Source organism: Chaetodon auriga, chromosome 4 (assembly GCF_051107435.1).
Source record: "Chaetodon auriga isolate fChaAug3 chromosome 4, fChaAug3.hap1, whole genome shotgun sequence".
Lineage (NCBI taxonomy): Eukaryota > Metazoa > Chordata > Actinopteri > Chaetodontiformes > Chaetodontidae > Chaetodon > Chaetodon auriga.
Window position 1 is genome coordinate 10,054,037 of NC_135077.1, and position 12,160 is coordinate 10,066,196.

General features: G+C 42.7%; 1 protein-coding gene across 12 annotated transcripts in view; it reads left to right on the plus strand.

Annotated features, from left to right (window-relative positions):
• ptprdb (protein tyrosine phosphatase receptor type Db) overlaps positions 1–12,160 on the plus strand; it is a 144,855-nt gene that overhangs the window by 89,949 nt on the left and 42,746 nt on the right. For all 12 annotated transcript variants that reach the window (XM_076727847.1, XM_076727851.1, XM_076727852.1 and 9 more), the window contains 3 exons: positions 1,267–1,412; positions 3,954–4,095; positions 11,563–11,751. In XM_076727847.1, coding sequence (XP_076583962.1) covers positions 1,267–1,412; positions 3,954–4,095; positions 11,563–11,751 — 477 coding nt within the window. The remainder of the gene's footprint in view (positions 1–1,266; positions 1,413–3,953; positions 4,096–11,562; positions 11,752–12,160) is intronic.

Consider the following 12,160-nt stretch of genomic DNA (forward strand, 5'->3'; position numbering starts at 1 on the left):
CTCACTTTATCTCACCCTCTGTGTCTCTCCCTCTCTCGTGTCCACCTCCTGTGCTCATCTTCCTCTCTCCCTCCACTTCTGCTGTTCATGCTTTCTCTTCCCTTCCCATTCTGCTCTCCATCTGTCTCTCTCACTCGTTCCCTTTATCTCAGTCACTCTTCTGTTCAGCTCTCCCCACTCTTTCAACACACTCTCTCTCTCTCTCTCTCTCTCTCTCTTTCTCTCTCTCTCTCTCTCTCTCTCTCTCTCTCTCTCTCTGTCTCTCTCTCTCTTTTCCTCTCCTGTGAAAAGCTTAGCTTTTCTCCCTCCCTCCTTTTAAACAGCAAAAAGCAATTTCTCTCCCTTTGTCAGGGCGGTTGGCGGTAAGCCCTTAAGTAGGGATTTTCTGGTTTGGCTGGAATGCCATTAGGTGAGCTGGCGGTGACGTGCCGTGACTGACGTGCCAAATCTTTTTGATGTCGTGATGTCACAATCCAGCGGAGGCTGTGGTTATGATATTGTTGGCGTCCCCGGAATGAGGGGCTTTAGTGGTCATGTCAGGAGTAAGTCTTCATAAATCCTTTATGGCACAGAAATATTAAGCTTCTTTGGTGGTACAGGGACAGAGGGAAAAACATGGTGGAACGTGCACACGTGTACAGAAAAGAAGACACACAGACACAAAGCCACCCACGTGCACGACTATGCTGAAACACAAACACAGGTGCATGTGTACTCCAAGAGTTGGTTCACACTGTAACACACACACACACACACACACACACACACACACACACACACACAACCAGTCACAGTGTTTAACAATGTTCTGATTCATTTCAATTTGGGATCTTGACACCATCCCAGTGGCGGAAGTACTGTCCTCTTTTTCACTTAAACTGCACACACATACACATACACACACACACTCACACATCTGGTATTTCCCCTTCAGGCACGCTTATTTTAGTAGAACAGAGGTCTCAAACATAAGTGTTACAGATGTGAAAATAACAGATTATACTTGTACAATAAGTGGAAATAGTTTAGAAAAACACAATAACCCATTAGAGAATGTGCACATGAACGTGTGAATGCTTATTAGGATTGTAGTAATGGCCATGTGAATGGTTGTCCTGTTTATTAAGAGCATTATATAACTGTCCATCAAGTCTTCCTTAGTTGCTGTATTTGTTGACGTGTGCACACACACACGCACACATACAAACACAGATACGCTTTATCTTGAACTTGACTTAACTTTTGTACACATCTTTTTCCGTGCAGCACCCCCCAGATTTACACGGACCCCAGAAGACCAAACAGGAGTCCAGGGGGGAGTGGCCTCCTTTGTGTGCCAGGCCACGGGGGATCCACAGCCCAAGATTGTCTGGAACAAGAAAGGCAAAAAAGTCAGCAACCAGAGATTTGAGGTATGATGCTGAGATACTGGTGGAGGAAGTGTCTCTTTTTTATCATAATACGAACTTCTTCTCATGCTGAAGTGGTGGGAGCGGGTTAGCATCCCACAGCAGAGGCTGTGTGGACCAGCTGTGTTGCAGGTCTTGCTGTTTTCCTCTTATTATTCCCTTTATTCCCTTTCTCACAGCATTGCACATGTATGACTGGTCAAACACAGGGGTAACTCATAACATTAGTAATGGCTGTACAGCTGATGCAGATTAATGGTTAGTACATAAACAGAATATTCATCGGAAACTCCCCTGATAATCCATTAATAGTTTAAAACATGGTTATTTGCTTTCTTGCAGAGAGTTAGCCTGAATGAGGAAATCAATACCACTCTCGTGTCTGTCCATTAAATATGGAGGTGGAGCCGGGAGCCAGCTTAACCGAGCTCAAATAGGGCAAACAGTTTGCTAACACCCTGTAAAACCACAAATTGTCCTTTTTACACTTTGTTTTGGTTGATTAAACAAACAAGATGCGACAGGTTTTTGGAGTGTAGAGGTGCTGGTAGGTGGATTTTTTACCAGTGGACAGAGGCGGGCTGGCTGTTCATGCAAGTCTTAATACAAGTTATGCTAAGCTAAAATAAACATATTCTGGCTGCGCCTTCATAGCCTGTTTGGCAAATAAAAGATCAATCTTCTCCTCTAACTCTGCAAGAAAGCAAATAAGCCTGTTGGTGGTGAAACAGAGCGAGACATTTGAAGACATGGGTAATTTTGCCATTTTCTGACGTACTATAAGCCAAACAATGATTGATTAATAATAGTTGTGAAAATAATTATTTGCTGAAATGGCTGAGTTACATTGAAGTAATCCAGTTTCAGTATTGCTGTTGTGTGTTGCTGCTGCTGACTCCCTCAAATTGCCTAAATGGAACAGAGCCAGCATTAATGACAACACTTCCACCTGTGCTTCCCCTTGATGACAAATCAGAGTGCCGCTGTAACAAAGGGACTGGATTTACTGAAAGTTGACTTTTAAGTCAGTAATGAGTGTTGAGTTTGGGGTTTTTTCCATCAGTATAATTACAAGAAAAAGTCTTATTTTAGCAATACGCAAACATCATCCATTACCAGTTTGCATATAAAGCCAAAATTATTTCAACACGTCGTTTAAAGATTTGATCAGTTTACCTGCTTCTCTTCATTTGTACTGGAAAGGTTAGAAAACTGTTTGAAATGCCGTCTGCTCCAATGCTTTCATATGTCAGATGATGCCTTGGGCTACAGTATATGAAATTCTTATATGATCCGTGCTATTAGTTTCCAGAAGGCTCTAACCTTTGATTTATTTCTCCACCTCACAAGTCACTCTTAGATGGAGATGTTGAACCAGGCTCTCCCCTCCGCAGTCAGTGTCACCCTGAGCTCAGGGTGCTTTTCCACTTTAATAAGTAGAGTTTCCTCCCAGGTTTAAGTTCATCTTGCTGTCTTCCTATTTGTGATTAAATCACTTGGGGAGATATTTTATTTTTAATCCACCGTATATAAACTCAGACTACCTGCTGTATATTTCTCTTTCCTGGCCTGTCAGTCAGGAATTGTTGTGGGATTTCTTTTTATTGGATTTAGCCAGCAGAAACCTTCTCAGAATTCAGAATCCAGATTTATTTCATGCATGTATTAAACTTATGCAAGGGCACTGGAAATGCACAATCCAGTGTTTCTAGAAGAATCTTAGATTGTTACGTTTCCTAAATATGACAAAGCCAAAAGAGATGATCAAGGACAATTGTAATTTTATATATCCCTTCTTTTTGTCAGTTCAGACATAAGTTGCAGTGGGCTGCTTGTGTGCCGCTGCCTGAAATCCATTTTAATGTGTGTAGTAGCGATTGATCCCAGACTGTGGATCCAGGTATGGCTTGTGGCTCAGGATTAAAGCTGACTAGTGTTCTGATACTCTCCCGGCTCTGTCCCTTCAGCTTCAGCTTGCCCAAATTAAACACAATAAGGCCCTCTAAAACTTCTTTTTGTCTCTGAAAATGACTGTTTATCACTTGGCTGCAAACAATGTTGAAGCTAAAATTAAAACCGAACAGCAGCAGCAGTCATGGTCCAATGCTTGAGCTGAACATTTAAACAAGCCTGCTGCTACTGGATCTGTAGTGCAGCACAGTCTTTTAAAGCCGGATGGTTTTAGAGGAGGTCTCTGTTTCTTGGGGGCAGCAGAATAAAGCTACAAACACAACACTGACTTAGTTGCCCATGTATAATGAATGAAGTTCAATATTAACTCTCTTTTAGCTCTGTCTTCGCTCTCCACCACTAAAATAACTGGCTCTTTAGCTGCTAAAAGCTCTTCACCAGCTAGTCACTAACATCTGTGCCCGGTGCCAGGGAGGACGTGTACAATGAGATCGAACCATAACAGCCGAGACTGGGGCCATAAGGCCAAACATTAGCTAAAGACTAGCATATAGCTGCAAATTCAAGGGATAATTCTCTCCAGGTTTGTCAGTCACTGATTAAAGCCGCTTTAACATCTTTTCCCTACAACAGGTAATAGAATTTGACGATGGGTCCGGCTCGGTCCTGAGGATCCAGCCTCTGAGGACCCCCAGAGATGAGGCAATTTACGAATGTCACGCCTCCAATTCTGCAGGAGAGATCACTGCCTCCACCAGATTAAGTGTGCTACGAGGTCAGTGCGAACACATGTGCATGCTATGTTTCTGTTCTGCGTAATTTTTTGAATTCATTATACTTGGACAAAAATCAAAGCCTCGAAAAAAAGATACGATCCCTGTGAGCAGAACTGATGAAGCGGAAACACTTTACTATTTCTTAAATGTAATAACATCCCTGTAATTTAGTGTTTGCATCCAGCGGTAATACTGTGTATACAGGTGTAACTAGACTGATTTAACATCAGCTGACCTGCTGCTCTGGTAAAGCAGAAGATCTTCAGTTTAAAATTATAACCGCAAATGGGGATGTTTGCACTGGATGGAGTACGTTAAGGTATAATCCAGTCGAAATCATTTTTTAGTCACATTTGAGTTGTTTTTTTTTTTTTCTTGTCAGTCTTCTTGTACAACTAGCGTGTGTCCTCAGATGCAAATATATATGCAAGTGCAAGTAAGGGTCCACTGCGGTAGATGGCTTTGTTAGTGTTAGCAAGAGTCCATTAATGCAGATAGTGATGTTAGTGTTAGTGGAGTCCATTAGGAGAACATTATGTACCGGTAGTTTGAAGCTCAGGAGTGTCTTAGTGAGTGAAGCTGCTCGACTGTGGATAATCACATCGCCTGCCTTTACAGTACATGCTCGTGGGGAAAGGACGTGCAGCCTGTTGTTCTAGCTTCTCATCTCTCTCTTTCTTTCCCACTTGTCTCTCAGAGGTAATAACATAGTCTACACTCTCTTCTCTTTCGGTCTCGTCTGTCTGCGTTTCTTTTCTCCCCGAGTTCACTCCCTCATACTTTCTCTTCCTTACGACCTCACCCTTTCTTTCTGTCTTTTTATACACTTAGCTCCTTCTCTCTCTCTCTCTCTCTGTCTCTCTCTCTCTCTCTCTCTCTCTCTCTCTCTCTCTCTCTCTATCTCTTTCTGTCTCTTTATATGCTCTTAGGTCCACTACACAGCAACCTCTAAATTATTCACATCAGACCACTCTTTGCATCTTCTGCGCTGTTCCGCTCCATCCGTTCAGAATTTTTCCTGTCTCACATGGTTGTCTTTGTTCGTGTGTGTGTGTGTGTGTGTGTGTGTGTGTGTGTTTGTGTGTGAGTGTGTGCATGCTCAGTTAGGCGTATACATGTGTTTCTGCATCTATTTTTGATTTCTCCTGCCTCCCATGATGGAAGCGAGCTGCTCGTGTCTAATCTTTAGCTTTATCTAGACCATAACCACTCATGCACGCACACACACGGACGGACACACACACACACACACACACACACACACACACACACACACACACGCACGCACACACGTATCCTCAATCTAAGACAGTCAGTCTTTATGTAGTGATTAGCCTCTTTCTACTCCTCTGAGGAGTCATTGTGTTGTGGATGAATAAGAGGCCACCTGGGAGCAGCTAATAGCCCCTGATAGACTGTCAGTCCAAATGTCAGTAACAAAGTGCACACCTCCCACACACACATGTGCGCACCCACACAAACACAGACACACAGATTCACTCACACACACACAGTCTTGTCAGTCATGTCTCCTTGTCTCCCCTGGCTCTGTAAAGGCACAGCTCCAGTGACTGACTGTCTGACAGGAGGGATCCGGTGTTAAGGTCAGCCGGCTTAATTACTGAGGATTAGAGCCAGGCTAATTGAAATCTTGGTTTCCAGTAAATCACTGTGATTGGCAATGGCTGAAATAATAATGAACTTGAGAGCAATTATATGCTTTAGGATCCAGTGTACGGTCAGATACTGTATAATTCATGGCTTGGTAAAAGTTGAGTGTGCTTCTCTTGTTAAATGAGTCTTAAAGTGCTTCAGTCCGAAAAGAAGTCGTCAATTGGAAAGATGAAGTTCTGACCGGTATCCGTTATTTAAATATAAGTTAAAGTAGAATTCTGTTTTTCTACAACATGCAAACAAAGCGCTGAGATGGGTACAATGCAGTCTGACGGTGAACGAAACATGAGCGGTCAGATGATCAGACAGGTTGAAAGCAAGCCAGCAGTTTAGCATCCAGACCACTTTATTTGGAGGTTAAACTGAAAGTGAGTGCAGCTGAAATGTTGTAGTCTAAGTGTGGTGGGTCAAAGTTGAACCAGAAAGTGGGTTTTTACAGCAGACATATTGCACATCGCAAAGAAATCAGACTTTTCAGTGATGTCACTGCATTCCCAGATCTCAACAGCCATCTAGGCTGATATGTAATGTTCTTATTACTGACAGGAATGGTGCAAAAAAAACTATGAAAATAAGACCTAGATTATGATAATTTCAGTCATGGATTCATTATTTATATTCCTCCCACTGTAATCCTAGATATTCCCACCTCATCATATCATCATAAGATGACTGACACAAGTGTAAAATCTATGGCAACCCCATGGTTAGGTGTACCTCATATTAAGTCTACATTCAAATGGTCACAATGTGGTTGTGCAGCCTGCAAAACAACTTAATATGATGCAGAAATGAAGCAAACTTGGACCAGAGTTGAATGAACGCATCTCTGACACAGTACATGTAAGAAGCACAAAGTATTGCAGGAGTGCTGTGTTGGATTACAACATATCGTATAGGTGTTAATTTTATTGCATCCATCAGTTTCTAGTGTTAATCCCCCGAGTCAGTCACGAATGGCAGAAACAGGGTTGTTTGCAGGTGCAGATCAGGCTTCTGATACAGCAGCCAGCTCATGCTTTAGTTCCCATGATTGTACGGCCAGACGTGATTTGCAGCCATCCAGATTTGCAGATGACAAACCCAGCAAGCGATGTGTGTGGATTTCATTTTGGGTCTCACATAAAGAGGACAGTGTTCACACAGCAGTTCCCATGATTGGGAGTCCGGGCTTTTCTATGAGCTGTGAAATTATCTGGATGTCTCACAGTGGAAACAGAAGTGGGAGCGCATCCAAATGAAACAGTGGGATGTGTGGAAGGCTCCGTCAACAAGGCAGTGTAGGGTTACGCATCTGCTCTGACCTCAGGGGGCTCTTAACTGTTCAGCAGCGCGCGCACACACACACACACACACACACACACACACACACACACACACACACACAGAGGGACACACTAGAGCAGCTTTGTCCCAAACGCACTTTGGTGTTACTTACACCTGTCCCCATGATGGATGGTGGAGAGCTGGTTATGTGCATGTGTTGATATGCGTGTGTGTGTGTGTGTGTGTGTGTGTGTGTGTGTGTGTGTGTGTGCATCAGCCCATTCAATCAGCCCTGAAACACTTTCACTTGTATCACTTCACACCTTGTCAGCTTTAAATTAAAAGAAGCTTGTTTTGGTTTTATCTGCACAAAAAAGCATCTGTCTGTGTGTGTGTGTGTGTGTGTGTGTGTGTGTGTGTGTGTGTGTGTGTGTGTGTGTGTGTCTGTGTGTGTGTGTGTGTGTGCGTGTGTGTGTGTTTTCGTCCAGTATGTGTGCATACCTGTGCTATTGGCTGACTGTGTTCTCGCACACATCTCCACCTACACATATCCGCAACTTCTTTCTTCTTCTATTTTCTTGTGCACGTGTGAGTGGTTGTAGAGGAGGGGCAGCGAGAGGTGCGTGGTCTCTGGGAGTAGCATTTGAACTGTGCGTTGACACTGTTCGGTGCAGCGTCCCACCCCAGGTAGATGAAATAGAATGCATTATTCCTGCCGACGAGGGGCTGGCTTTGAAGTAAGCGTTTGCATAATGAAAGCGGAGAGAATCAGGATTGTTATGCTGTATGGGTCCCTTGTGCTCTCTCTCCCTTTCTGTCTGTTTTGCTCTTGCTCTCTACCCTGTTTTCTCTCTGTTTTCCTTTCTGTCATTCTTTCTTTGTCTGACTGTATCCCACTCCGGAGTACCCTCTCTCTTTTGCACTTTTGCCGTCTTTCGCCAGCCACCCACACACTCGCTCACACAAACACCTTCTCATCTTGTTCCTTTGGTTTATTATGTCCATGTTTCCATTTGTCGGGCGTTGTGATTGATTGAAACTGGAGCTGTTAAAAGGCCACACACGCACAGCAAAGCCAGCGTCTCACGCCCGGTCGGCTATGGTTCGATGGGCTAGTACCAGAATTAGCATCTCCTTGGCGAGGTTCAGCGCTAGGATTTCCCGTTAATGAGGCTCTGTGTGGTTGAGAGGGATGAAGTCACAGGGGATTCTGGGTAAAAAAAAAAAAAAAAAGAAAAAAGAAAAATGGGGGAAAAATTAACTGCCTTCTAGATCAAATACAGCACAAACGCATGCGGGAACACACGCTCCTTGCTCATCCGTGTTTTTTTTTAACATGTCTATCTTTGTCCTCTTTATTATGGATGACTCATGAATCTGACATTTTACCTCGCAGTTTCAAAGTGCAGCCTTGAACAAAGTTGAGAATGTGTTTTAAAAACTGATTCGCTCAGAACCTTTTTGATTCCAAGGGTGAATACAGTATCTTTTCACTGACTGAGTTCAGGCGTCTTTGATCCCCCACCTCCTCCAAGCATTGTCCCCTCCTCTCCCTTAAATCTCCCACTTCAGCTGAATGAAGTTGGCCCAGTGCCTTTGATTTCCTTTATCACAGTAGAACGCCTCTTCATGTTTGATTTAATTGCCTCAGATGTCTACGAATTCACATTTGATTTGCCATCCCAAAAGGGTGCGAGTCCCGGTGGATGTGTCGTTATTGAGATTCGCCTATTTGGTTCATGCAAAAGGAGAGAGGATTGTGTGCAGTAGACTGAGCCGGGCGAAAAGTGTAGCTCAACTGCTACTGATTCCCAGCAGAATAGAGAGTATTTGATTTCCAATTGATTCATATTTGAACAGCGGTTGCCTAAAGCTTTGGTGAAATAGTTTGTCAGGTGCAATGAAATGTTACTTATTCTATTTGACCTCACTGTTGGATTCTTTAAAAATCTTGCCCCCAGGCTCATGTCTGATGCGAAACATATTTCAACTCTAAATTAAATCAAAATTTGACTTTTGCATTTGACCAGCCAGTTTCCCTTAAATCCTTTTCACACTGGACTCAACCTGCTTAGTGTCGGTTCAGGACATAAGCTATACACTCAACATTAAATATAGGGTGTTGTTAAAATTTAGAGAGCAGGCAAGCGAGACGGCTGAAAGAGACATGCCTCAAATTACTGATTATATGTCTACCGTGTGCCATGAATGCAGCAAAAAAGGCATTATTCAACAGAAGTCCATGAAAGATGAACGATATGGGTGGGAAATTAACTATATAAATTAAAAGGTAGCTGTGTGTGCGATGGTGTGCGCTGCTCTCTGTGCAGCTGATTTGCTGTTAACAAGGAATATAATTTATCTAGTCAGAGAGTAGCCTCCATGCTGGTACTGCAACACTGACACAATAGTTTTATACAAAGAACGGAAGAACTTGATGGATTACATTTGCCAAATTTACAGGAGGGGACAAATAATTAGGAAACTGTCACAGACAGCATTTCACAAAGTTTCTCCAAACTCAATAACTCACAAAACTCTGTGATTTTTGAGGGAGACTCGGCCTAATTTGCAGCCACCTCATTTTCACGTGCAGCTTTTCCTCTGGAGGACAGAGATTCGATCTCAGTGAGGATAATGAGAACTCATTAAAAACACCAGTTGAAGCTAGAACAGATTGTTTATAATAACAATAATGGACCTCGATACAGATCCCATTTTAATACCAGGCGTAAATTGGGGGAGACTATCTGCAAGTTAGAATTAATTAAAGGAATAGTTTGACATTTTATGAAATAAAAAATTGACTTTCTTGCTTGAGAGTTAAAAGACTGACACCATTCTCATATCTGTTTGTTCCTTGTGAGGCTACAGCCAGCTATTGGGTAGCTTAGCTTAGCATAACAGGGAACAGGGGAAGCAGCTAGCCTGGCTCTGGAAAAAGTAAAAAAAATCCTCCTAGCAGCATCTCTGAAACTCACTGATTATCATTTTATAGTTGTTATATTTTGTTTTACACAAACCAAATGCTGACAGCGTGAATGACAGGTTGTAACCAGAAAATGGGGTAATAAAACAATTATATTGACCAAGCCTTTTACATAACGGTGTATTCAATTCAATAAACAGTGTTCACTCATAAGAACCGGAGCTTTTACGAGGCTTTTACCACAGAGCTGACTGATTGTTAATTAGAAAAGGGGGGAAAAAAAGGTTCCAGCGTAGTTAGAATAAACTTAAATGTCACAGCTTGTTGAACCTATTGAACTCGCTGCTCTCTCAGTCTCAATGGTACGTCTATACTAGTCGGAGAAGAGGACCACAGGTAGAAAATACGTCATCTTAAGACTTGGGTAAAGACAAGTCAAGAGGAGGATACAGTGTATACTTTAAGCTATAAACCGGGAAAAAAGTTCTCCATGTACAAGACGTCTTGTGAAATCCGAAGGAGTGCTTGCACCCCAGGATGTACCTCTGCAGTTACATACTGTGCTCTCAGTTTCCAGTTTATTTGATACACCTACACCTGGATAAATGCTCCGCTCAGGAAGTCTATAATGTTCCTTTTTTGTTGAAACTGCTTTAGACAGATTTAATTTTATGATAATCTTGGAGGCTACGGTGCGTGGAGCTGTTCAGTTGTACTTCATTATGCTGGCTTTTTATTTTATTTTGTCCACCACGTTTAAATCAATGAAGGTAGACTAAATATTAGAAACACCTCTCATTATGGCCCAATACCGTTCAGTCTCCAAAATGACCATAAAGTTCATACAGTTTCAACAAAAAATGAGAATTATGCCCTTAATGAAGGCAGGGTTTATTGGAGGATTGTTGGATTAGGCTGAATAAACTGGCACCTGAGTGTATATTTGTGATTTAGAAGAAAAATAACATCTCTGCTCCTAGAAATTATGATTATATGCAACTAATTTGCAACAGCAAGTTCGCTCTGAGAGAAGCCAAATGCAGACTGATTTATGTTTTCTATTAACATAATGAGGTAAAAATGTGATACTGAACATATGTTTCCTGACAACATATTTCATCTGTTTTTCACCAAATTCTTTCAGTGCACTATCCACTCAGAGTGACTGCAGCATTATTCAGCGTTTTCATGGTTATGTTTAGGCACTTGGTGAAAGTTAGGGAACTATTGTCGTTTATTTCAATACAGAAATAAATAAACGGGACTTGTAGGAGCCAGGGTTGGAAAATAAACTCACAAGCAGGAGTGAAGAGAGAAAAAATGTGCAGAGAAGTCAAAATATAAAGCTTTAAATAAAATGCCCGGCGTCTTCTCTGCAGTAGTCGTAGCTGTTTGACTGAGAGACAAAGCTTAGACGTACAGCACCGCTTTGTCTTTGAAGCATGATGTGTGATGCGGATGAAGGTGTGTTTGAGCTCCGCTGAGACGACCATGGGGGCTGCAACAGGTAAAAAAAAAAAAAAAAAAAGGTTCGGAGGCATGCTGAAGAGTCATGACCACCCCTGTTTGACTCGTATTTTGTATTTGATCTTTCTAGAGGACCAGCTGCCCTCGGGGTTCCCCACTATAGACATGGGTCCCCAGCTGAAGGTGGTGGAGCGTTCTCGGACCGCCACCATGCTCTGTGCTGCTAGCGGCAACCCTGACCCAGAAATTACCTGGTTCAAGGATTTCCTGCCGGTCAACACGTCCAACAACAACGGACGAATCAAGCAACTCCGCTCAGGTAACTGCTGCTTCTATCCCTCCATTCTTTCCCTTTCCTTCAATCCCAGCTTTGATTTCTACCGGAAGGTTTTTCCCCCTCCCTCTGTGCTTTTATCCCTCTTTCAATATCCCCCTCCCAACCCATTTTTTATTTCTGTTCCTACAAAGCTTCTGTTATTCTTGCCCTCGTTCACCCCTTTTCTTATTGCTGTTCCGCACTCTGTGGTTACTGGCTGTGTTTCTCCGCTGCCCCTCGCTGCTGCTGCTGCTGCTGCCGCTGCTGTGGTATCAGTTGACTGCGTGTGCGGTTGCCAACTTTTCCTAACTCCTCAAGGCCTTAATAAAAAAATGAAATCTCCACTTTTCTCCTTCGCCTTCCTCCAAACTCTCTGAGGTCCTCCTGTGCAAATCACCATCACAACGTGTTT